We start from the raw sequence: 24,525 nt of genomic DNA on the forward strand, positions 1-24,525 counted from the left end.
TCCCGCGGCAGCACCAGGTTTAGCCACTGAACATGAGGTCCGGCGGCCGAACTTGGTTTTTCCCCCCATAGCATTTTTTTCTTTCTTTTAAAATTCTTTAACACAAAAACCAACAGTAAAACCATAAAATAATTTTGTGAAAAACTTATTTTACCCTTCTAAGAGGTTTCGACATCCGAGATTCCGGATTTCAATGGGGATTCCATCGGAAGGTTGGAATTCCGACGCTGGAGTCTAGCCAGGTATTATACAAGAGATATCAAATCTTGGTGAAACCGAGTGTTACAGTATTAGGATCTTCCTTTCGATGAGTGGAACCGCATATCAGTTTATCATATATTTGCCACGTAACACTGTCTTATAGTAATAACTCATGATTTATTTTAAGCGATTCTTATATCGCATCATTATGCTAAATTTTTAATTCAATTTTTATTTAATTTTATTTATTATTAAATATAAGATATTAAATGTAATAAATATATGAAATTAATTTGTCAAAAATATAAGTAATTATTAGCAAGTAATCATAATATTTAGGATCAATTTGTAAAAATCTAGAGATGAATTATAATCGAAAAAAAGACTATATATGAAATAAATTATAAATAAAGTGACTGTTTTATTATAAAATAAAATTTTATATTTAACTTTATAAATATATGGACTAAATTATATATTTTACAAAAATTTAAGAATTAATATATAATTTTAAAATTATTTTTAATTAATTTTTAAATGTAATATATATTTATTAATAATATTAAAAAAAATCTTATTTTAATAATGAGTGAAACTATATAATTTTTTTTGTTGTAATCTCTACTTAAAAAAGTAGCTAAACTATAAGGTACGGCTTTGTAATTCTCTCTTTTTTTTTTTTGCAAGTTTTTTGTCGAATCTCAAATTGTAATTATCCTATGAAATGTAGATTTAAAAATCAAACCGAAAGTGAATTTTCTAACATTTTTATTCGACTCCGTCCGACCGTAAAACTCCTCATTCTACGGCATTTTAAGCTTAGAGCAGAGGAAGAAAGAAAAAATTTTACAAGCAAAGAAAAAGAAGAGCCCGCGTCATGGGTAGACAGAAAGGAGAATCCGGCGGCCGGAGCAAGTTCCGACCATCCAGCAGCAGGTACAAAAGGACATAAATAATTCTTCTTATTTATTGCTCCTTTATTATTCAGAGATTTAATGTTTGGGATTTGATAACAGTCTCGCCGCTTCGCTATTGCCGTCGGGTTCTGCCGCCGCCGTTGGGTTCGGTGGCTATGTTGGTAGCTCTCGTCTCGATACCTCTCTTTCTACCGAAGAAGCAAGCGCCTTTTTAGTATGACTCTCTCTCTTCTGCTTCTTCCCCTCTTTTGGTTTCTTTGAATGCACAAGTTAATAGCGTTTTAGCGACCATAATGATTTGAGATTAACTTTATAGTGCCTGCACTATAGGATATTAGATGGAAGGAATTTGGGGATTATCAAAGTACTATGCTTTTTGCTTAAAGGACTATGCTTTTTGCTATGTTGTTCTTCATGATATGCTATTACTTGTCATTGCAGGATATGGACAGTGAAATGGCAGTGCACTTGAAGAGACTGGCTAGGAAGGATCCTACTACCAAGGTAAAAATTGTGTATGTACTTACACAGGAACATGCACAACAACTTATGTAAACATAAAAAATATGTATACTTATAAATATACATAATTGTGTGTGCATCTCTATATGCATCTATGTGAATGTGAACTTAAGTGGCATGAACAGTTTTTGTGTTAAGACATTTATTATCTTTTAATTCTTTGAACAGCTTAAAGCTCTGCAATCTCTATCTGTTCTATTCAAGCAAAAGTCTGGAAAGGACTTGGTACTAATCATTCCACAATGGGTATGCTCCCTCTCTCTCTTCCCTTCCTTTCCTTTGTATGAATGTTGACCAGTATGTTGTTGTAGTAGTATAGTCTCCTGCCTCTCTCTTTGAGTTATATGAGCAGAATTTAAGTGCTTTAACTAACTACTTGTTTTCCTTTCCCTGGCTGCCTACATGAGTGTTCATCCTAGAAACTGTTAAGCCTATGAACTAATTGATCATTTTGGTTATGATGTGTTTGCAAATTTGGAGGAGAAGGAAAAGAGGAAGAATTAACTGAAATCATAAAGTGCGATTTTTTTGGGGGGAGGGGGTGAAGGTGGAGGTTATGGTGCCACTGAAATTAAGCTTCATTGAAATGATCCTCTGCATTACTCTGATTGCCAATGTCAATAATCTTATTATTTATGTTTAATTATTATGTATTCAGTACCTTGATAGCTTTTCCTTTTCCTAAGAAAAAGTTATACCGTGAGGCAAAGAAAAATTTTTGTTCATCTCAGACAGTTTATCTAGTTATAGTTACTGGAGTTGATTTTAATATTTTACTTTCAAGAATTTTAAGTTGAAAGGAACTTGTTGGATTAATATATCTGAGCCCATTAAGGCGTGAAATATTAAATGATAGTACTCATTCGATAGTTGTTATGTGATTTTCATGATCTATACTTTATGCTTGACTTATTGCTTTTTTGCATTCATCTGAACTTTTGCAATTCTTGTGCTCCTCTTAGGCATTTGAATACAAGAGGCTGTTGTTGGATTATAATAGAGAAGTTCGGCGAGCCACTCATGAAACCATGAACAACCTTGTAGTTGCTGTTGGGTATGGACATCTCTCATACTTAAGATGCTTATGGAAGCAAATTCTCTCTCTCTCTCCCTCTCTCTCTCTCTCTCTCTCTCTCTCTCTCTTTGTAGGATGTCAAATGCTGCTGCTTACCTTAATTTTAGAATGTCTTAGCATTGTTTTAGCATGATTCATCAATATTTTCCTTGGTTCACAATCATGTTTATGCTAATAATTTGGTTGTGGAAAAACACTTGTTTTTACAGAAGAGATTTAGCTCCACACCTTAAATCTTTGATGGGACCATGGTGGTTTTCTCAATTTGATCCGGTTTCCGAAGTTTCTCTAGCTGCAAAGCAATCATTACAGGTTTTCTAACTGCTTTTAAGATGCAAAAATTTTTCGTTTTCTTTTGTTGAAAGAGGTTTAACCCTTTCCAATAAGATACTAGATTTTGTTGTAGAGAAAGTAATAAACATAATTTATCATGAACAATGGTGCAAAATAAAAGTTACCTTGTGAATAAAAATTTCCTTTTTTAAATTTGGAAATCAAACTCCTAAACTTAAACTTGAGTGGGCTTTCTAGTAAGATTGAAAAGGAGCTCCATGGTACTTTGACCGAAGGTTTAAAGGATGATATAGGATAATAGCAAAATACTGGTTTGCTTCAAATTGTAAAGCATTCAATTTTCAGGGTTTGAACTCCAATCTTTCAAAGGATGAGGTGTTCTGACTTCCGTGTCCTGTCATATATGTTGTCGGAAGGAAATTTTGTGTCTGTCAGGATTCCTTTTCCCATCTTTTGCCTCATCTTACGGAATCTCTTCTATGCATAATGATTCTGTTAGTAATTGCTTATGTTCCTTCTTTTGCGACTTCCATTTCTTAAAAAATCTCAATTAGAAATATCTTTGTAGCATTGTAGAATTTTATTTGTGGCTTTCTTGGATTCTTTTCGGTTTCCCTAGGGTAGACGAGAGGATTTGACCTGTTGGACTCGTCTAGTGATTTTTGCAAATCCTTCCAGTCCAATCTGATTTGTCCCTCCCATCCCATGATCACAAATTTGCAAATAAAATTGGTATGAAGGTACCACTAATGTAGAGCGGTGGCTGTATTTTTAACAGCTAGGCTGGTTATATGGGACAAGGTGGTCTTCTCGGCTTCTGCTTCAGGGCCTTTCTTTACATTCTCTTCTTTATGATCAGAGGTTTAACTTATTATTTTGTCATTATATATTGTGTTTTCGGAGGATATCTTATTCTACAAGTTGTAATCCTAGGTATTTCCCCTTATAAAATCAATACCGTAATTTATCTCTTACCTTAGGTTTCATATATTTATTTATTTTGCTTTTCTATTTTAAACTACATGGAAACAACATAGCTAGCACCTAGCAGTTTTGAAAGAATCTAGAATCCAACCCTCCTATCCCCAGCTTTACTGCTTTAGCCTCTTCACCATTTATGAAATGTCCTACATACAATTTGAAAGCCAATTTTGATTAATTGTTTGGGATGCGCTCCTTAGAAGTTCCTTACTCAATGGTTGAAACATGTATAAGTTAATTTAGTTTTATTATTATTTTATTATCATTACTGAAATTTTGGCAGTCAATAATGAGATACTAGTGGGATATTAGAGGATAAGATTTCCATTTGTAAATAGTAATTTAAACGGGCTCAAAAGAATTTTGATAAAAATTGAGATACTTGTTAGTTTGTTGTGGAAAAACAGTTGCCAAGGATAAACATTTAATACTTGAAGCTAACTCGATGAAAAAATATATATAGATTGATAAAACAGTTTGTTTAATGGTTATTAAGGATAATCAATTTACACTATTTAGGAGCTAAGCCAAGTCAAAGATTAGACTAAACTAAACTAGCAAATCAAGGTTTGATTTTCCATCAATTGAAACAATCTTAAAGAAATTGATTTTTCATCAATTGAAACAACCTTAAAGAAATGGCAATCTTACAGGAGAAAAAAAAAAGTAGGACATATTATTAGGATTCATTAAAGTCCATTAAGCACCTGATTAGTCCTCTCTCTGTGTGAAATGCCATATCTTAATCAGTTATTGCAAGCGAAGTAGCACTTTGTTAACCTGTCATCTTGTACTGCTCATTATTTCTTACAAGCATGTCATTCTTGGTAATGCCTAGAGTAAGTTGGCAATAATGCTCATTTTCTGCTTGTTAGCTGTGGACTTTTTTTAAGGCAATCATCACAGATTAGCCTTGATGAAATTCTTAAGGAACATATATCCTGAAAACTTAAAAATCCACAATCTTAATAAAAATTAATAAAGCCCTATAGAAATTACCACATCTACAAGCTCAAATCAAATCCCTAAAAACCAGGACTTAGATTAAACTATAGAAATTTGCAAACTGTGATCATATATTGACCAAGCACACCAAATTGAGCTCCAATAATGGAATAATCAACATTCCTAATTGCTGCAAAAAATGATGGTTTGAAGTAAGTATGAAACAATGAAAATGGATTGGTGATGTGAGACTGTTAGATAACTTTTTAAGGAATATGGATCCTATAAAGAATATTAAATAGTTTATTTGGGTATTTTTGGCATTTGGCTTTGTCATTAGGGTTAGGAGTGTATTACTTCTGAGTAGCATTAAGCGTTTTTTGAATGTTAATTTTGGTATTTTTGAAGATCGAAAATTGAGTAAAATTTTGGAGTATATTTTTTGAAGACTTCGGATTCTACTTGTTTGGTTTTTATTTGTAGCTCAATTCCTTTGAGCTCTTTGAACTCAAGTCTTTTAGGGAATGGAGAGATTTTTTTCGCTTGGGATGGGTGGGACTGAGGGGATTAATGTCAGCTCAAGGTGCAAAGTGTTCTTTTGAACAGTTGGAAACAGAAATAACATTATTGTCTTTCTTAAGTTTTATTAACATCTTTTTAAACTTATACTTCCATTGCTTTTAGATTTTCGTCCTTCATGTATTAGTATGTTTTTATTTTATTTTATTAATTTGCAAATTTGTGTTGCTTATGGCTTTTATAGTAGTCATATTGTCTATTGGGCACAGGCAGCCTTTCCAGCACAAGAAAAGAGATTAGATGCTTTAATTTTATGCACAACTGAGGTATTTATGTATTTGGAGGAAAATTTAAAGCTCACGCCACAAAGTATGTCAGATAGAGCAGCTGCTTTGGATGAACTGGAGGACATGCATCAGCAGGTATGGTCTCTTTCTCTCTCTCTATATATGTACATATTATATTTCCTTTTTGGTTTGGAATGGACATTGTTGTGTAGACCCAGTCTTGGACTGACAAAAGAGACTACTAGGCCCAGCCTGCAAACCTGGGTTGGGCCTGGGATTTTCTTTGGGAGCCTTTTAATTTTAACTTGCCTAAGGCCTGCGAATAATCACCTCTACTGATGCTTAATCTTTTGTCTCCCTAGAGTAGATAACCTCTTTGTTCTTATATCAAGTAATTCAGTAACTACGAAATATTATTCCATAGTCCTGTTCTCATTCTAACATAGTTCCCAACCTATATTCGACTTTATTCTATTACATTGGATCTATTGCTTAAATTCTTTAAAGAACTTCTTGAGCTCTCTTGAGGTTTTGGATTTCTCTTGGAAGATTTTGTTTGGAGACATTATTAGAGATTTTGTTCAAGTCAAATTTTTGGTTGATATGCAATGAGTTTGGATGGTAATTGGTCCATAGTTATATGTTTTTTAGTGGAAGCTTGACAATTTTGGAGTTTGGGTTACCGTGTAATCTGTGTATTTTGTGCATGCGACATTATTGATTGTTTCTTTGTGGAATATTGTCTGTTATATAAATGTGTAGGCCAAATGCATATTTTCCAAGTGACTTTTACCAAAAAGTACTGGTAGCATCCTCATCTTTATTTTCGTCCCATTACATACTTGAACTTTTATTTTTTACAACGTGACACAAATTTCCTAGTTAGTAGTGCATATAAGGACATGCTTTAAAAAAAAAATACAAGAGTGGTCACTGTTGTTAGAATTTTATGATTCTTGATTCCAATCTTATGACTCATATTATCCATCATATTGATTTGAATCTATGAGGCAAATCTTAAATGTACTTGAATTTTACAATTCTCCATTCAATTCTACATTCTAGCGATTCGCATCTATGGGGCAAATCGCAAATGTACGAGAATGCAATTAAGTTGAAATAATTAATAGTGAATCCGATGAATCAATACGAAACGACCGAGTCTTCACTGGATTCAAGGAATTATTTTTAAAAGGTTGTTAATTTCAAATTTCATTCATTTTTGCTATAAAAGGTGCACATAAAACCTTTTCCTTAGCTATTGTTTTGCCATCACCCATGAAGAATTATAGAGTATAAAAGAATCGTTCTTTCTTGTATATTATACAAGAAATGAGAAATTTACAGGTATTTATACATGTTCTATAGCCCAAAAAGAAAACTACACTAATTACTCGATCATAATATCTTATAGAAATTAAGCTAATCAAATCAAACAAATCATGCTGAATAGTCCTACAATCTTACTCTAGTTCAACACTCCCCCTCGAGTTGGTACAAAGATATTACATATGCCCAACTTGCAAATCAAAATGTGAAAGATCATGTTGTTAGACCTTTGGTCAATGCATCAGCTAATTGTTTATCAGATATCACATGTAGTATACTCAAGGAACCTTATGTCACTTTTTCCTTTATGAAGTAAAGATCAATATCTTTATATTTCGTTCGATCATGTTGGACGAGATTGTGAATTATAGTGATGGCATTTTTGTTGTCACAAAACAAAATAAGAAGAGACTGGTTTTCCTTAACAACTTCAAATCTTCCAACAATTTCTGTAGCCATAGTAATTCACAAACTCCAAGAGCTATTGCACTATATTATGCTTCAACACTTGATTGAATAACTACACTTTGCTTCTTGCTTCTCTAAGTTACTAAGTTTCCTCCCACAAGATTACAATAGCCAGAAGTTGATCGTCTATCGTTTGGAGATCCAGCCCAATCAGTATCTGTAAAATCTTCTACTTGGAGGTGATCATGTTTGGAGAAAAGAAGTCTTTTTTCTAGACCAGACTTCAAATACTGCAAAATACGAAAAATAGCTTGCAAATGAGTCTCTCAAGGATCATGCATATATTGGCTTACCAAGCTCATTGCATATGCAATATTAAGCCTAGTGTGAGATAAATATATTAATCTTCCTACCAATCTCTGATGTGTTCTTTGGTCAAATGAATCACTAATCTTTGACTGTAGTTTATGATTGCTCTCGATAGGAGTTTTTGCAGGCTTGCAACCTAACATCGCCAGTTTATTCTAAGAGATTTAGGATATACTTCCTTTGAGAGATAAAAATCCCTCATTTGATCTAACTACTTCAATTCCCAAGAAAACTACAATTTTCCTAGATCTTTGATCTCGAACTCTTGAGCAAGAAGATTTTTTAGTTGAGACATTTCTTTTGTCTCATCTTCAGTTACCATATTGTCATCAACATAGACAATGAGTAGTGTGATTTTACCTTTATAGTGTCTAATGAATAAGGTATGATCAACATTACTCTGTCTATATCCAAAGGAAGTCATGCCTTTGCTAAATTGCTCAAATCACGCTTTAGGAGATTGCTTTAAACCATACAAAGCTTTCTTCAGTCTACAAACTTTTCCTTGTGTGTTCTTATCATCAAATCATGTAGGAATCTCCATGTACACCTCCTCTTCTAAAACTTCATGTGAAGGAATGCATTTTTAATATTAAACTGTTGCAAGTTCCCAATCAAGATTGTCTGCACAAGATAACAATATATGGATCGTATTCATCTTAGCAGCAGGAGCAAATGTCTCTTGATAATTTACTCCTCCATAGGTTTGGGTAAAATCTTTAGCCACCAATCTAGCTTTGTATCTCTTAATTGAACTGTCAGTCTTGTGTTTTACCGTGAACACCCATTTATAGCTAATAAATTTCTTCTCTGATGGAAGAGTCACAAGCTCTCTAAGTCTCAATTTTTTTTTTTCAAAACTTTCATTTCTTTAACCATTGCTCCTTCACATTTTGGATCATTAAGAGCTTTGTTCCAGTGCTGTAAAATAGGCACAGAGGAAATAGATAAAACAAAGGATTTATGGATAAGAGACAAGGAATCATAAGAAACAAAGTTAGATAATGGATATCGCACAAGATCTCACTCCTTTTCTATGAGCAATCATCGAGAACTAATATAACTCACCGGAGAATTTGAGGATGATTCTTGGCATGGTATAGACTATTCGATTGCTTTATTCGTTTTTCTTTTATTCTATATGTCCTCAAATTTGGTCTATCCAGTTGCCTAACATCAACATCCTCCCCTGAACTTGGCTCTCTATTCCCCATGACTATCATTCTCTTCCTGAGCAACATTCTTCCCTTGAAATTGGCTCTTTTCCTCGCATGAATATCAAGAAGTATGGAATCAAGGATCATTTCTTTCTGTTTCTCATTCTCCCCCTGAAGAGGTGATGGAGGTGGAGGAGAATATGATTCAAATTTCCTGAAAGTGACATCCATACTCACAAAATACTTCTTAGAAGGAGGGTGATAACACTTGTATCTTTTTTGTGTAGGAGAATATTCAATAAATACATATTTAAGAGCTCTAGGTTCCAATTTCCCAACGTAACACAACAACAAGCCTTTGGAGGAATAGTACAGGAAGTTTTACCTTGTAGAACTTTTGAAGGACTCTTATAGTCAAAAGCTTTCAATGGCATCCGATTAGAAAGATAGGCAGCTGAAAGAACCACATCTTCTCAGTATGGTTTAGGTAGATTCATGGTGAAAATAAGGGATCTGGCAAACTGCAATTCCATTCTGCAATTCCATTATGTGCACTAGTGTAAACACAACTAGTTTGATGTATTATTCCATTTGTCTTAAGATAATTTTGGAATCCTTTCAAAATGTATTCTGTTCCATTGTCTGATATCAGGATCTTCACTTTAAAATTGTTAAATCTGGGTTAGGCCCCAAAAGCTGGGGAGTAGTGTTGCCAAACCGATATGGGATTTAACACACCCCTCACACCTAGGACCACCCCTCATGCCTAGGACCATACTGAAGTGTGACACATTTGTATGGGAGGTCCAACATCAAATGGGAGGCTCTGATACCATGTTAAATCTGGGTCAGATCTAACTCACTCCAAAAGTTAGTTCAAGGAGGAGGAGTGCCTATGGTCCATATAAGGGGCACATTACCCTTTTTTAAATTGATGTGGGATTCAATAAGAATCAAACTGTATACGTATTATCTTATGAAAAGTCTTGAAACAAGAAAACACTTCATTGTTTGCTTTCAACAAATAGATCCAAGTTAATATGGTACAATAGTCAATAAAGGTAACAAATCATCTATTACCAAATAAAGACACATGTTCTGTGGGACTCATACGTTAGAGTGAATGGTCATAAAAGGAAAATTACTTTTATTGTTATTCAAAGGATAAAAGTTCCTTGTGTGTTTGGTAAATTCACAAGCATTATAACATAAGAAATTAACCTCAGCTCGCCTAAACAATTTGGGATATAATTGCTCTAAAGCAAAAAATGAAGGATGCCCTAACCTCCTGTCACTAAATTATTTCTTTAGTGACATCTTTATTCGTACTTAGAAGAGCTTGATTTGAATCAACTCTTGTGTTGCCATCCAAAATATATAAGTCATCTTGCAGCCTATTAGTACAAATCCTCTTCTCGGTTCATAAATTTTGAAGGATACAGTGAGTGGGAAAGAATTCCACTTTACAATTGAGAGAATTAGTGAAAGCATTGGTGGATAACAAATTAACAGGAAAACTGAGTACATAAAGGACAAATGAGAGAGTGATATTTGGAGTATAATTAACAAAACCTGTGCCAGCTATGGGAGTATAGGAGCCATCAACTATTCGAATATAATCTTGCCTTGGACATGGAGAGTAGGGAAGAAAAATTTTGGAAGAGCACTTTGACCAAGACAAGGAACTAGAGGGAGCAGTGGTAGCGGTTATCTCTCTAAAGATTCTAATGGAGAGTAGAGATCCATTACAAGTCAAAAACCAGGTAGATGCATCTGGGGTTTGGTGAGAAGATGTCTGGACAAGGAAGGTGATTGGTGGAGGCGGAATGCACTTCATGCACCGGCACGTGAATAGTGCCTGAAAATTTTGAATTGGCGCGTGGACTCACACACAGCAGCGGGCTTCTAGGGATGGGCTGATTGGCATCTGGGCTATCTCTTGGAGTGGGCGGTGGCAAAAGGGAGATATTGTAGCACCACCTCTTGAGTTTGCTGAAAATCAGGAGTAGAAAAAAAAAAGAAGGCAAAACAGCAGAAACACCAGTGCTGGGAGAGAAAGTACTCACCTCCACAAAGAGAGCACGGGCTTTGATACCACGAAGAATTATAGGGTATAAAAGACTCTTTTTTTCTTGTATATTGAAGTGAGAAATTTACAGGTATTTATACATGTTCTCTAGTCCAAAAAAGGAAACTACACTAATTATTCAATTACAATATCTTACAAAAATTTAAGGTAGTCAAATCAAACAAATCGTGCTGAAGTTATGCTGAATAGTCCTACAATCGTGCTACAGTCAACAAGATGATATAGTTCTTGTGATTCTTGGCTTGTGCAAATCATCTTTCCTGTGCCTTGGTCCTGCACAAGAACAAAATTAGAAAAGGTCACAAAACAATTTAAGTGTTTAGTTAATTTACTAATGGATATCAAATTATATGGACATTCTGGTGCGAACCAAACTAAATTTAAAGATAAAGGAAGAGGGTGAACCTTACCTATTCCTTTTAACTACTGTTTTGGATCCATTAGCTAGGATAACATCAGAAAAAAATGAAAAAGAATCAAGAGTGGGGGGAAGATTTTAGCAACTGGGTATGTTATTGGAGGCACCTGAGTCAAGAATCCATGACTTCATAGATGAAGATTGTGTCAAATATGCAGATGAATTACCAGGTTGCAGAGGAAACAGAGGAAGATTATATTTGTTGTTTTTTTGCTTGGTACAGAAAATACATATCACAAGTAGTCCTAGTTAAAGTAATAGAATATAGTGAAGTTACGTCCTCTTCAGATACTTTCCTTATCCTCCTTTTTTTTTCGTCTTGGAAATAAAAATATTGTATCTGGTGGATTTGATTGCAAGGACCAAAGCCGGGAAAGCGGCTGGATGAGGTTGGCAGTCTCCAGTGAGGCGACCAGAGTTGGTTCCGGTGAATAAAGGTTGCTGGAGAAGTGTGTCACGCTGGTGCGTGAACAATGCACCAGGATATTGGGGCAATGTGTGGCGTTATGTGGAGGACTCGGCAATGCGATTCTAGATGTAGACTTTGCCAGTGAGTGACTGCTTTTGGACAGGTGCTGAGACTAACTGCCTCACACCCTGGATTAGTGTGGCAGAAAAAGGACAGAAAGCTGTAGACTAGAGCAGAAAATGGGGATTTAGATGCAGGCCTTTATGGCTTTGATACCCTGTGGAAATAGAAGGTAAGAAGAGAGTTATTTTTACAATTGATTACTTGATTATTCTCCCAAGCTTATGGATATAGAATACAGAAAATCCTAAATGGGAAAATATATAATAAGAAAATCATATTCCTGATTAAGTGCTGAGCATCCTTCCTAATTTAGTGTGATTAGTGATTTCCCTAATTTAATGCATATTTAAAACAATCTTTCTTAATGGTTATGAAATTGAAAATTGATTTAATTGTATAATTGCTTTATAAGTCTGTAGTTGTAAGTGCATGTTCTTCTCTCTCTCTCTCTCTCTCTCTCGGCTGCCCATTGATATGTAGGTAAAAAAACATGTAATTAATCATAAGAAGTCTGAAGAAAAATGCTTGTGCTGCTATTTATTGAATTTTTATTCTGAAATTCATTATATCCATGTCCATTCACAAAGTTGCATTAATTTGTTTTCTTGAATGAGTTCTATCTGAAACTCATATTTTGTTTTCTATTAATTGGTAAATGTGAAAGTTGTGTAGGACAAATAATAATTTTTGTCTCTTTTTTAATCTTTTGGATGCTCCTTTTTACATCACAATTGGGATAAAGATAAATGGTAATTCCTTTTGAGTTTCATTTTTCCCCCATTTATATCCTTTTAATTTAATTTAGATATAAAGAATTTTGGGGAATTTTAGAGTATTCTTGTATTTCACTTTTAAATCTTTACAATTGGGTTTACATGACTATTTATGTATAAAGAATTATAACTAAACAGGAAACAAATAATTAAATAATAATTACAGAGGTAATTAAGTATCCTGATCAAATCAAATCATATCCCTAGAATCAGCAAATAAGTTAACACTCCCTCTTCAAGTTGGTGCAAATATATCGCATATACTCAACGTGCAAATAAGATTATGGTAGATCTTATTGTTGAGCCTTTTAGTAAATACATCCGCAAGTTTCCCAATAGAAGTCATATGAACTAAGCTCAAGACACCGTCTATTAATTTTTCTTTAATGAAGTGCCGATCAATCTCAATGTGCTTTTTTCAGTCATGTTGGACTGGATTTTGTGCTATACTGATGACAGTTTTATTGTCATAATACAAAGTTATCTTGTTTCTCTCGGGCAATCTTAACTCTTCCAATAATTTCTGTAACCATAAAAGTTTACACACATCTTGGGCCATTGCTCTGTATTCTGCTTCAACACTTGATTGAGCATCAATACTTTGTTTTTTGCTCCTCCAGGTGATAAGATTTCCACCCACAACTCTGCAGTAGCCAGAGGTGGATCTCCTGTAATTGAGAGATTCCGTCCAGTCTATATCTGTAAAAGTTTCAACTCGGAGGTGACCATGTTTGGAGTAAAGAAGTCCTGCCGCTGGCACAGACTTTAGATATCTCAAGATGCGAAGTACAGACTGCATATGAGTCTCGTGAGGGTCATGCATGAATTGGCTGACTAAGCTAACAATATGGGTGATTTTTGGTCGAGTGTGTGAGAGATAAATCAACCTCTCTATCAATCTTCATATCAATCTTTGGTATCTTCCAATATCACTTACTCACCAATTCCTGCTTGCATCTTGTGATTACTTTCAATAGGAGCTTCTGCTAGTTTACACTCCAACATACCAGTTTCTTTCAAAAATCCAGAATGTACTTTCTTTAGGAGATGAAGATTTCTTTTTCTAATCTAGCCACCTCAATACCTACTAGGAAATATTGCAGTTTTCGTAGATCTTTGATTTTAAATTTTTGAGCCAACAACCTTTTTAGTTGAGCCATTTCCTGTCACAACTATATTATCAACATACACAATAAGAACACAATAAGAAGGGTGATCTTACTTTTGTGATGTTTAATAAACAGATTGTGATCAATATTGCTTTGTTGGTAATCAAAGAATATTATGGCTCTACTAAATCTGTCAAATCAAGCTCTAGGAGATTGTTTTAGTCCATACAAGGTTTTTTTTAATTTGCACACTTTTTCTTGTGTTTTCTCATCAGCGAACCCAGAAGGGATCTCTATAAACACTTCTTCCTTTAAATCTCCATGGAGAAAAGCATTCTTCACATCAAACTGCTGTAAGTCTCAGTCCAAGTTGGTTGTACGAGATTATAGGACTCTGATTGAGTTCATTTTTGCAACTGGGGCAAATGTCTCTTGATAATCCACTCCATAGGTTTGGGTGAATTCTTTAGCAACCAATCTGGCCATAAATCGTTCAATTGTGCCATCAGCTTTGTGTTTCACTGTGAACACCCACTTGCAGCCAATAAGTTTCTTCTCAGGTGAGAGAGTAACAAGCTCTCAGATCTCATTTTTTGCCAATGCTTTCATCTCTTCAATCATGGCTTCCTTCCATTTAGGATCTGCAAGAGTTTCCTTTCAATTTTGTGGAATAGATACAGAGGAAATAGACAAGGCAAAGGCTCTATAGGAGGGAGACAATGATTCATAAGAAACAAAATTAGAAATAGGGTGTTTAGTATAAGATCTGACCCCTTTTCTTTGTGCAATAGGTTTATCTAAGTCATTGGAGCATTCAAGAGTTGTGGGTAACTCACTAGAAGAAGAGTTTTGACTCTGAGTAGATTGCATAATCACTTTTTCTGCTTTGTCTCTTCTCGAATACCTCCTCAAATATGACTTGTCCAAACGTTCAATTCTCTCCCTCCTGTTCCCTGTCTACTAGAACTCGAATTCTCTACCTGAACTATATCATTCAGAATCACAGAATTCGGGATTACATTTTGTTGACTTATTTGCTAATCCTAATTGATTCTAGGGATTTGATTTGATTTGATTAGGATCCTTAATTATCTCTGTAATTATTATTTGATTATTTGCTTCCTGTTTAGATATGATTCTTTGTGTATAAATAGCCATGTAGACATATTGTACAAATCAAGAGTGAAATACAAGAATACTCAATATTCTTCCAAAAATCTTCATGGTATCAAAGCCTTTTTCCTGATTTTTTGGGTTCAAATTCAATTTTTCCTCTTCAGGGTTTCAAAACCCTAAATTTACTTTTTTGGTACTAACCCATTTAGGAGCCCTTCACTCTCTCACCGCCGGCACCAGAAGAACCGTCGGACTGCCGCCGGCCGATCGACCAGCCCCGACGCCGGAAAAGCTTGCGCGTGAGGCTCACGCGCCACCTCTTCCCGGCGCGTGACCCGGCGCTTCCCGGCGCGTGACCCATCATCTGCCACTGCTTTGCTGCTCCGATCACTCCGGCGACGATTCCGATCATCTTTCCGGCCTTCCCGTGCTGCTACCCGGTCCTTTTGGTGAATCGATTGGGCTCTCTTGTGTGTACACCCTTGAATACCTCCTATTCTGTCACCGTTTATAAACCTTTACCATGACAGAAGGTAAAAGGGTGTCAATGGCAGAAGGTAAAAGGGTGTCGATAGCAGAAGGTACAAGAATCTCGATTCCTAACTCTGATTCCTCATTCTTTAGTGCCACATCTGACGTTGTAAAGTCAGGTAATACTTCATCTCTCCATAATATTCCATGGATTATCGATTCTGGTGCGAATAGACACATGACAGGTTCGTCTAAAGGCCTTCTCAATTATTTTCCTTCCCTAACCAAAGATAGTGTCAAAATTGCTGATGGCTCTTTTACTCCCATATCCGGAACAGGTTCTGTTATTTGCACATCCAATATTAAATTATCATCTGTCCTCCATGTTCCCCACTTTCCTGTCAACCTTTTATCTGTTAGTGCTATCACCAATGCCCTTAATTGTAAAATTGAATTCTTTCCTGATCATTGTGTTATTCAGGATCTTCACACAGGAAAGAGGATTGGCAATGGTAGACTGCATGATGGCTTATATATGTTGGAGGGTGATCCAGGTTCTTCGATATCTCAAGCCTGTTTTGGAGAAAATAAAGATGTCAATCAGGAAATAATACAGTGGCACAGACGGTTAGGACATCCATCATTCTTTGCCTTAGAAAAACTTTATCCTAATTTGTTTGCTAGAACTCAGTTTGATTCTCTATTTTGTGATGCTTGTGAGTATGCTAAACACACTAGAACATCCTATCCTTTGAGTCATAATAAAAGTCAAATTCCTTTTGCGATTATTCATTCTGATGTTTGGGGGCCTACTCAAACTGTCTCATTGTCTGGTAATCGATGGTTTGTCACCTTTATTGATTGTTGTACTCGAATGACTTGGGTCTATTTGATTAAAGCTAAAAGTGATGTCTTTTCTTGTTTTCAATCCTTTCATAAGATGGTTTGTACTCAATTTAATACTAAGGTGAAAATTTTGAGAACTGACAATGGAAGAGAATACATGGATAGTAGCTTTTCTGCTTATTTGGAGAATAATGGGATAATACACCAGACTAGTTGTCCTTATACTAGTGCTCAAAATGGCGTTGCTGAGAGGAAAAATAGGCATCTATTGGAGGTAGCTCGATCTCTTATGTTCACCATGAATCTACCCAAAGCATATTGGGGAGATGCAATTCTTGCATCTGCTTATCTTATCAATAGAATGCCTCTCAAGAACCTTGACTTTATGAGTCCTTTGGCGGTTTTACAAGGGAAGAATTCATACGTTGTTCCACCAAAAGTATTTGGGTGTGTTTGCTTTGTCCATACTAGGACGGCAGGAAAACTGGATCCCAAGGCCCTTAAATGTGTGTTTGTTGGATATTCTCCAACACAGAAAGGATACAAGTGTTATCATCCTCCCTCTAGGAAATACTTCGTTAGTATGGATGTTACCTTCCGAGAAACTGAACCCTACTTCAGTACCAACCCCTCACCTCTTCAGGGGGAGAATAATGAGCAAGAAGAGGTGATCCCGAATTCTGTGATTTTGAGTGATATGGTTCAACCAGAAAGTTTGAGTTCTAGTAGACAGGGGGAGATGTCCAATCAGGGAGAGAGAACTGGTCGTTTGGACAAGCCAGATTTGAGAAGGTATTCAAGGAGAGACAAGGCAGAAGAAGCCATTATGCAGTCTACTCAGAGTCAAGACTCTTCTCCTGGTGAGTTACCTAGTCATGAATCTTCTTCTGGTGAGTTACCCACAACTCTTTCTTCTGGTGAGTTACCCACAACTCTTGAATGTTTCAATGACTTAGATAAACCTATTGCACAAAGAAAAGGGGTCAGATCTTGCACTAAACACCCTATTTCTAACTTTGTTTCTTATGAATCTTTATCACCTTCCTATAGAGCCTTTGCCTTGTCTATTTCCTCTGTGTCTATTCCACAGGATTGGAAGAAAGCTCTTGCAGATCCTAAATGGAAGAAAGCAATGATTGAAGAGATGAAAGCATTGGCTAAAAATGAAACTTGGGAGCTTGTCACTCTTCCACCTGAGAAGAAACTCGTTGGCTGTAAATGGGTATTCACAGTGAAACATAAAGCTGATGGCACAATTGAACGATTTAAGGCCAGATTGGTTGCTAAAGGTTTCACCCAAACCTATGGAGTGGATTATCAAGAGACATTTGCCCCAGTTGCAAAAATGAATTCAATCAGAGTTCTGTTATCTTGCGCGGCCAACTTGGACTGGGACTTGCAACAGTTTGATGTGAAGAATGCTTTCCTCCATGGAGATTTAGAGGAAGAAGTATTCATGGAAATTCCTCCTGGGTTCGCTGAAAGGTGTGCAAGTTAAAAAAGGCTTTGTATGGGCTAAAACAATCTCCCAGAGCTTGGTTTGACAGGTTTAGCAGAGCCATGATGTCCTTCGGTTACCAACAAAGCAATGCTGATCACACTCTGTTTATCAAACATCATAAGGGTAAGATCACCCTTCTTATTGTGTATGTTGATGATATAGTGGTGACAGGTGATGACAAAGAGGAAATGGCTCAACTAAAGAGGTTGTTAGCTCAGGAATTTGAAATCAAAGATCTGGGAAAACTGCAATATTTTCTAGGTATCGAGGTGGCCAGATCAGAAAAAGGAATTTTCATCTCTCAAAGAAAGTACATTCTGGATCTTTTGAAAGAAACTGGTATGATGGGGTGTAAGCCAGCAGAATCTCCCATTGAAAGTAACCACAAGCTGAAAGCAGGAACTGGTGAGTCCGTGGATATTGGAAGATATCAGAGATTGGTAGGAAGGTTGATTTATCTCTCACACACTCGACCGGATATAGCCTATGCTGTTAGCTTAGTCAGCCAATTCATGCATGACCCTCGCGAGACTCATATGCAAGCTGTACTTCGCATCTTGAGATACCTAAAGTCTGCGCCAGGGAAAGGGCTTCTTTATTCCAAACATGGTCATCTCCGAATTGAAAGTTTTACAGATGCAGATTGGGCAGGATCTCTCGATGACAGGAGATCCACATCTGGCTACTGCACAGTTGTGGGGGGAAACCTTGTCACTTGGAGGAGCAAAAAACAAAGTGTTGTTGCTCGGTCAAGTGCGGAAGCAGAATACAGAGCAATGGCCCAAGGAGTGTGTGAACTCTTATGGTTGCAGAAGTTATTGGAAGAGTTGAGATTGTCCGAGAGAGACAAGATAATCTTGTATTGTGACAATAAAGCTGCTATAAGTATAGCACAAAACCCAGTCCAACATGACCGAACGAAGCACATTGAAATTGATCGGCACTTCATTAAAGAAAAATTAACAGACGGTGTCTTGAGCCTAGTTCATGTGACTTCTACTGAGCAACTTGCGGATGTGTTTACTAAAGGGCTTAACAACAAGATCTATCATAATCTGATTTGCAAGTTGGGCATGTGTGACATCTTTGCACCAACTTGAGGGGGAGTGTTGACTTATTTGCTAATCCTAATTGATTCTAGGGATTTGATTTGATTTGATTAGGATCCTTAATTATCTCTGTAATTATTATTTGATTATTTGCTTCCTGTTTAGATATGATTCTTTGTGTATAAATAGCCATGTAGACATATTGTACAAATCAAGAGTGAAATACAAGAATACTCAATATTCTTCCAAAAATCTTCACATTTTTTTGCTCATTATTCTCCTACTGAAGAGGTGAGTGAGTGGAACTGAAGTAGAGTTCAGTTTCTTAGAAGGTAACATTCATACTGACAAAGTATTTCTTAGATGGAGTTTGTCTCCTAATGGAGGGTGATAACACCTATATCTCTTCTGTGTCAGAGAATATCCAACCAACACACACTTAAAGGTCTTAGGGTCCAACTTTTCTGTCGTCTTAGTATGGACAAAGCAAACACACTCAAATATTTTTGGTGTAACAATGTATGAATTCTTCCCTTATAGTACCTCCAAAGGACTCATAAAGTCAAGAGCCTTAAGGAGCATTCTATTGATAAAATAAGCAAATACAAGAACTGTATTTCCCCAATATACTTTGGTAGGTTCGTGGTGAACATAAGAGATCGATCTACTTACAATAGATGCTTGTTTTTTCTTTCAGCAATGCTATTTTGAGCACTAGTATAAGGATAATTGGTTTGGTGTACTATCTCATTATTCTCCATATAAGCAGAAAAACTACTATCCATGTATTTTCTTCCATTGTGTGTTCTCAAAATTTTCACCTTAGTATCAAATTGAGTACAAATCATCTTATGAAAGGATTGAAAACAAGAAAAGACATCACTTTTAGCTTTAATCAAATAGACTCAAGTCATAATCAAATAGACCCAAGTCATTCGAGTGCAATAATCAATAAAGGTGACAAATCATCGAGTGACAAATCATCGAGTGCCAAATAAGGAGACAGTTTGAGTAGGCATCCAAACATCAGAATGAATAGTTACAAAAGGAATTTGGCTTTTATTATGACTCGAAGGATAAGAGTTTCTAGTGTGCTTAGCATATGCACAAGCATTACAAAATAAAGAACCAAACTGAGTTCTGGCAAACAAACTAGGATAGTTTTTCTAAGATAAAATGATGGATACGCTAATCGCCTATGCCACTGTATTATTTTTTGATTGACATCCTTATTTTTTCCAAAACAGGCTTGAGATATCAGAAAACCTGGATCACCTTTCAACATGTATGAGCCATTGTGTAGCCTACCATTGCCAATCCTCTTCCCTGTGAGAAGATCCTGAATAACACAATGATTAGGAAATAATTCAATTTTACAGTTAAGAGTATTGGTGATAGTACTGATAGATAAAAGGAAATGTGAAGGGTAGATGATAATTTAATATTGGTGTGTAAATAACAGAATTTGTTTCGGATATGGGAGTAAAAGAATCATCCACAATTCTGATATTATCTTTGGTTAGAGAAAGAATAATTGAGAAAGCCTTTAAAAAGTCTGTCATGTATTTATTCGCGCCAGAATCAATAATCCATGGAACAATATCAAGAGAGGAATCATTACCTAACTTTGCAAAGTTAGATGTGGCATCAGAGGATGAAGGGGTGTCAATATGAGATAGGAAGCACTTGAGACTCTAAATTTTACTAGGGGAAAGAAACTCAGCCGCTGTTGTCTCCTTAATCTCCACAGTTTCTGCTAAATTAGCTCGAGTTTTGGAGGTACCTGATTTCCTCCCCACAGCCTCTAGGACGATCATATAACTTTCGACAAGTCTCTTTGGTATGTGTTGGTTTTCTACGATAGTCACAATGTAGGTGATTTTTCTCAGAATTAAGAGGTTGCGGTGTGCTCAAACTAGTAGCCAACCCAGCCTTTTCAACTGGTGTGGTGCAATATAGAGCATGGCATGTTGATAACTTTGCTCTTGAACATGGGTGTGGGCCTCTTCTAGAGAAGGAAAATGATTTTTTCCCAACACTTGGACCTGAATTGGATTATATTTGTTATTCAACCCTGCAAGAAAATCATAGACCCACTCCTTTTTAATCATTCTCTGAAATTTGATTGCATCTCCAGTACAGTCTGTCTGAAAGTCTTGATAGTAATTAAATTCCTGCCATAAGTCACGTAACTCAGAGTCAAATTGAGAGATAGTCATTTCTCCTTGCTTAGTATCATGGATCTTATTCCGAATATCATAAATTTGGACGTCATTTCCAATTTTAGAATAAGTTAAAGGACAAAGCCTTTCCATATTTTTGCAACTGTATCAATTAACAAATAGGACTTAGAGATATGAGGTTGCACAGAGTTAAGTAACCATGTCATAACAAGACAATTATCCGAGTCCCATTGAGGAAAATTTGGATCACTTTCATCCGATTGCTTCTTATTAGCAGTGACATATCCTTGCAGTCCTCTAGCTTTGATAAACAACAAATAAGACCTTGACCAAACAAGATAATTGGTTCCATCAAGTTTTATGAGACTAATTTGCAATAAAGGATTATTAGAGTTAGAAATCGAACCTTTTATTTTCTGCCATCGAGACCCTTTTACCTTTTGCCGAGACCTTTTTACCTTCTGCTATCAAGACTTCTTTTATCCTCTGTCATGGTAAAGACAAATGAACCGTGAAAAGATATAAGTACCCAAGGTTGTACACACAAGAGAGCCTAACCGAATCACCAAAAGAGCGGGTAGCGGCACGGGAAGACTGGAGAGACGGTCGAAATTGTCGCTAAAGTGATCGGATCGGCAAAGCAGCATCGATGATGTCTCACGCGCTAGGAAGGGAGGGCGCATGAGCCTCACGCGCAGGTTTTTCTGGCATTGGAGCTGGGCAGTCGGGTCGACGACGGTCCAATGATTCTCCTGGTGCCGGTGGTGAGAGGCGAGAAGGTTTCTAGATGGGTTAGTATCAAAAAGGTAGATTTAGGGTTTTGAAACCTTAAAAAGGAAAAATTGAATTTAAATCCTAAAATCAGGAAAAAGTTTTGATACCATGAAAAATTTTGGGGAGTTTTAGAGTATTCTTGTATTTCATTCTTATTTTGGGGATAGGATATTTGAACTGCTGAACTCCTTAATGAGATTTTTGGCTATCAAATTGGCTATTTCTTGGCCACACATCCTTTCCACTTTTGTCAGAAGAATATTCCCTAGAACTATCTTGTTTCAATTTTTCTTGGATTTATTTGGTATATCTTTTCCATTTTCTATTTTGATTGGTTCTCAAAATAGTGTATATTGTTCTCAATTAGCAAGATAACTCTCTCTCTCTCTTTCTAGGATACATGGATATATTCTTTTGCTTGTACTTTTTAGTCATGGGATGGCATTAAGAGGGGGTTTGTTATATTTTCTTACTCCCAAAACTACTATTTGCATTGCCATTCTCAAAGAAAAAGTATTTTATTAATGATGAATACTATATTCATTTTGAAAAATTTTAGGAAAATTTACTATTTAGTCCATGTATTATAGGAAATTTACTATTTAGTCCATGAATTACAGGAATACTCGTTAGTTGATTTCTCAATTTTGTAAAAATGTCTATTAATTAGTTATTCCGTATCGAGAGCGTTTCTGCTTTTTTGCAAAGCTTAATGGCTTAAATTAATAGAGAGACTAATAGTAGACTTTTTAAAACATCAGCGACATTCTATTGTATTTTTAACATTTTAAAGTATTTTTTAAAACTGAGAGACTAGCTAATGAGTTTCTCTATGCTACAGTTACCAAACCAAATAGTAAGTTTTCCAAAATTTTATTAGTCGGTGAATGCTATAATCATTTTGCATATTCTACTGATGGTTAACTTTGGATTGCTGCTTTTGAAGATGTTTGTTTGGTCAATTTGGTTGATGAAGCAAAATCTTCTGCCCCACCATGTACTTCCACTTTGTGCTTTGATTCTAGGACTCTTTAGAGCAATAGTGTGCCGTTTATCTTCAACAACTACATAGCTTCTTTTCACTAATATTGAATTTGAAAACTATTTCTTCGTTTTCAGGTGATATCTTCATCCATACTGGCATTAGCCACACTTCTTGACATTTTGGTTTGTGTGCAATCTGAGCGACCTGGATTTGAAAATCTAGCTACTGCATCAAAACATGCTTTGAAGGCTAGAATGACTGCTATTTCTTATGCTGAAAAGCTATTCTCTGCCCACAAATATTTCCTTGACTTTTTGAAGTCCCAGAGCCCTGCAATTCGTTCTGCTACATATTCAGCTTTAAAGAGTTTCATTAAAAACATTCCTCATGCTTTTAATGAAGGAAATATGAAAACTCTTGCTGCTGCAATACTTGGTGCATTTAAGGAAAAGGATCCTAGTTGTCATTCGTCAATGTGGGATGCCCTATTGCTATTTTCAAAAAAGTTTCCTGAAAGTTGGAGTTTGTTGAGTATTCAAAAAATTGTGCTAGATCGGTTTTGGCATTTTCTCAGGAGTGGATGCTTTGGATCTCAACAGGTCTCTTATCCAGCTTTGGTAATATTTTTGGACATTGTGCCTTCTAAATCAGTAGAGGGTGAGAAGTTTTTTCTTGAATTTTTCCGTAACCTATGGGATGGAAGGATATTTTCCAATTCAACAAGTTCTGCTCATCTAGCATTTTTCCAGGCGTTTAAAGAATGTTTCCTTTGGGCGTTGCATAATGCATCAAGGTGCGACATTGTACAGTTCTCTTGAGACAGAATTCTAACCTTTTGTTCTATTAAGTTACTTGTGTGTCCAGTAGGATCTTCTTTATTTTTTTTCTTCTGTATGTTGTTTAGGTGTATATTTTTCTTATATATCTACACAAATACATTTTTCCTTTGATGGCAGGTATTATGATAGTCTGGATTCCATACATCATTTCAGAGTTGGTCTTGTTGATGATATACTAGTAAAACTCCTGTGGCAAGAATATATGTTCGTTGGCTTCAAGAATGAGAACAAAGCATCCACTGGAATGTCTAAGGATCCTTCTGAGGATGGTACTGTGACTTCTGAACTGAAGATTGTGGAATCATTGAACATCAAGTATCCTGTGAATTATTTGCAAGAGTTAGGAAAATGTGTTGTGGAAATCCTTTCAGGCATTTATTCAATGGAACATGATCTACTTTCTACTTTTTGTGTGGCATTTCAGGAGAAATGCCTAAAGACGTTTCAGCAAAAAGAGAATGCAGGAAGAAATACTGAAGATGTAGAACCAGTCATTAAATTTTTGTCATTACTGGAACAGCATTCAGCACAAAAAGGTGAAACTTGGCCTTTGGTTTATTTAGTTGGACCAATGCTGGCTAAGTCTTTCCCATTGATAAGATCTCTTGTAAGCTACTATTCACTTAACATGTTTTAATAATAATTGGTGTGATTTGTTGATTTCTTATCATATACTGCATTTCTGCTTATGGATTTGTGTTTGCCCTGGCCTTCGAGAGAATGTGGTACACTTAGCTTACATTTGTTGGTTGGCATCAGAGTGATATCCTTTATGCCTAAATGACTGGGAGAAATGTGTAGAATTTCAAACATGTGGCAATAGAATGGGTCATGCT

The 24,525-nt window shown here is 35.9% G+C and overlaps 1 protein-coding gene across 1 annotated transcript in view; it reads left to right on the forward strand.

Annotated features, from left to right (window-relative positions):
- The first annotated feature begins 968 nt into the window (after positions 1–968).
- LOC110606775 (E3 ubiquitin-protein ligase listerin) overlaps positions 969–24,525 on the forward strand; it is a 38,880-nt gene continuing 15,323 nt past the window's right edge. The window contains exons 1-9 of the mRNA XM_021745764.2: positions 969–1,137; positions 1,218–1,332; positions 1,560–1,622; positions 1,809–1,886; positions 2,603–2,694; positions 2,925–3,027; positions 5,724–5,876; positions 22,985–23,643; positions 23,807–24,296. Coding sequence (XP_021601456.1) covers positions 1,079–1,137; positions 1,218–1,332; positions 1,560–1,622; positions 1,809–1,886; positions 2,603–2,694; positions 2,925–3,027; positions 5,724–5,876; positions 22,985–23,643; positions 23,807–24,296 — 1,812 coding nt within the window. The 5' untranslated portion in view covers positions 969–1,078. The remainder of the gene's footprint in view (positions 1,138–1,217; positions 1,333–1,559; positions 1,623–1,808; positions 1,887–2,602; positions 2,695–2,924; positions 3,028–5,723; positions 5,877–22,984; positions 23,644–23,806; positions 24,297–24,525) is intronic.

This window comes from Manihot esculenta, chromosome 18, assembly GCF_001659605.2.
Source record: "Manihot esculenta cultivar AM560-2 chromosome 18, M.esculenta_v8, whole genome shotgun sequence".
Taxonomy (NCBI): Eukaryota; Viridiplantae; Streptophyta; class Magnoliopsida; order Malpighiales; family Euphorbiaceae; genus Manihot; species Manihot esculenta.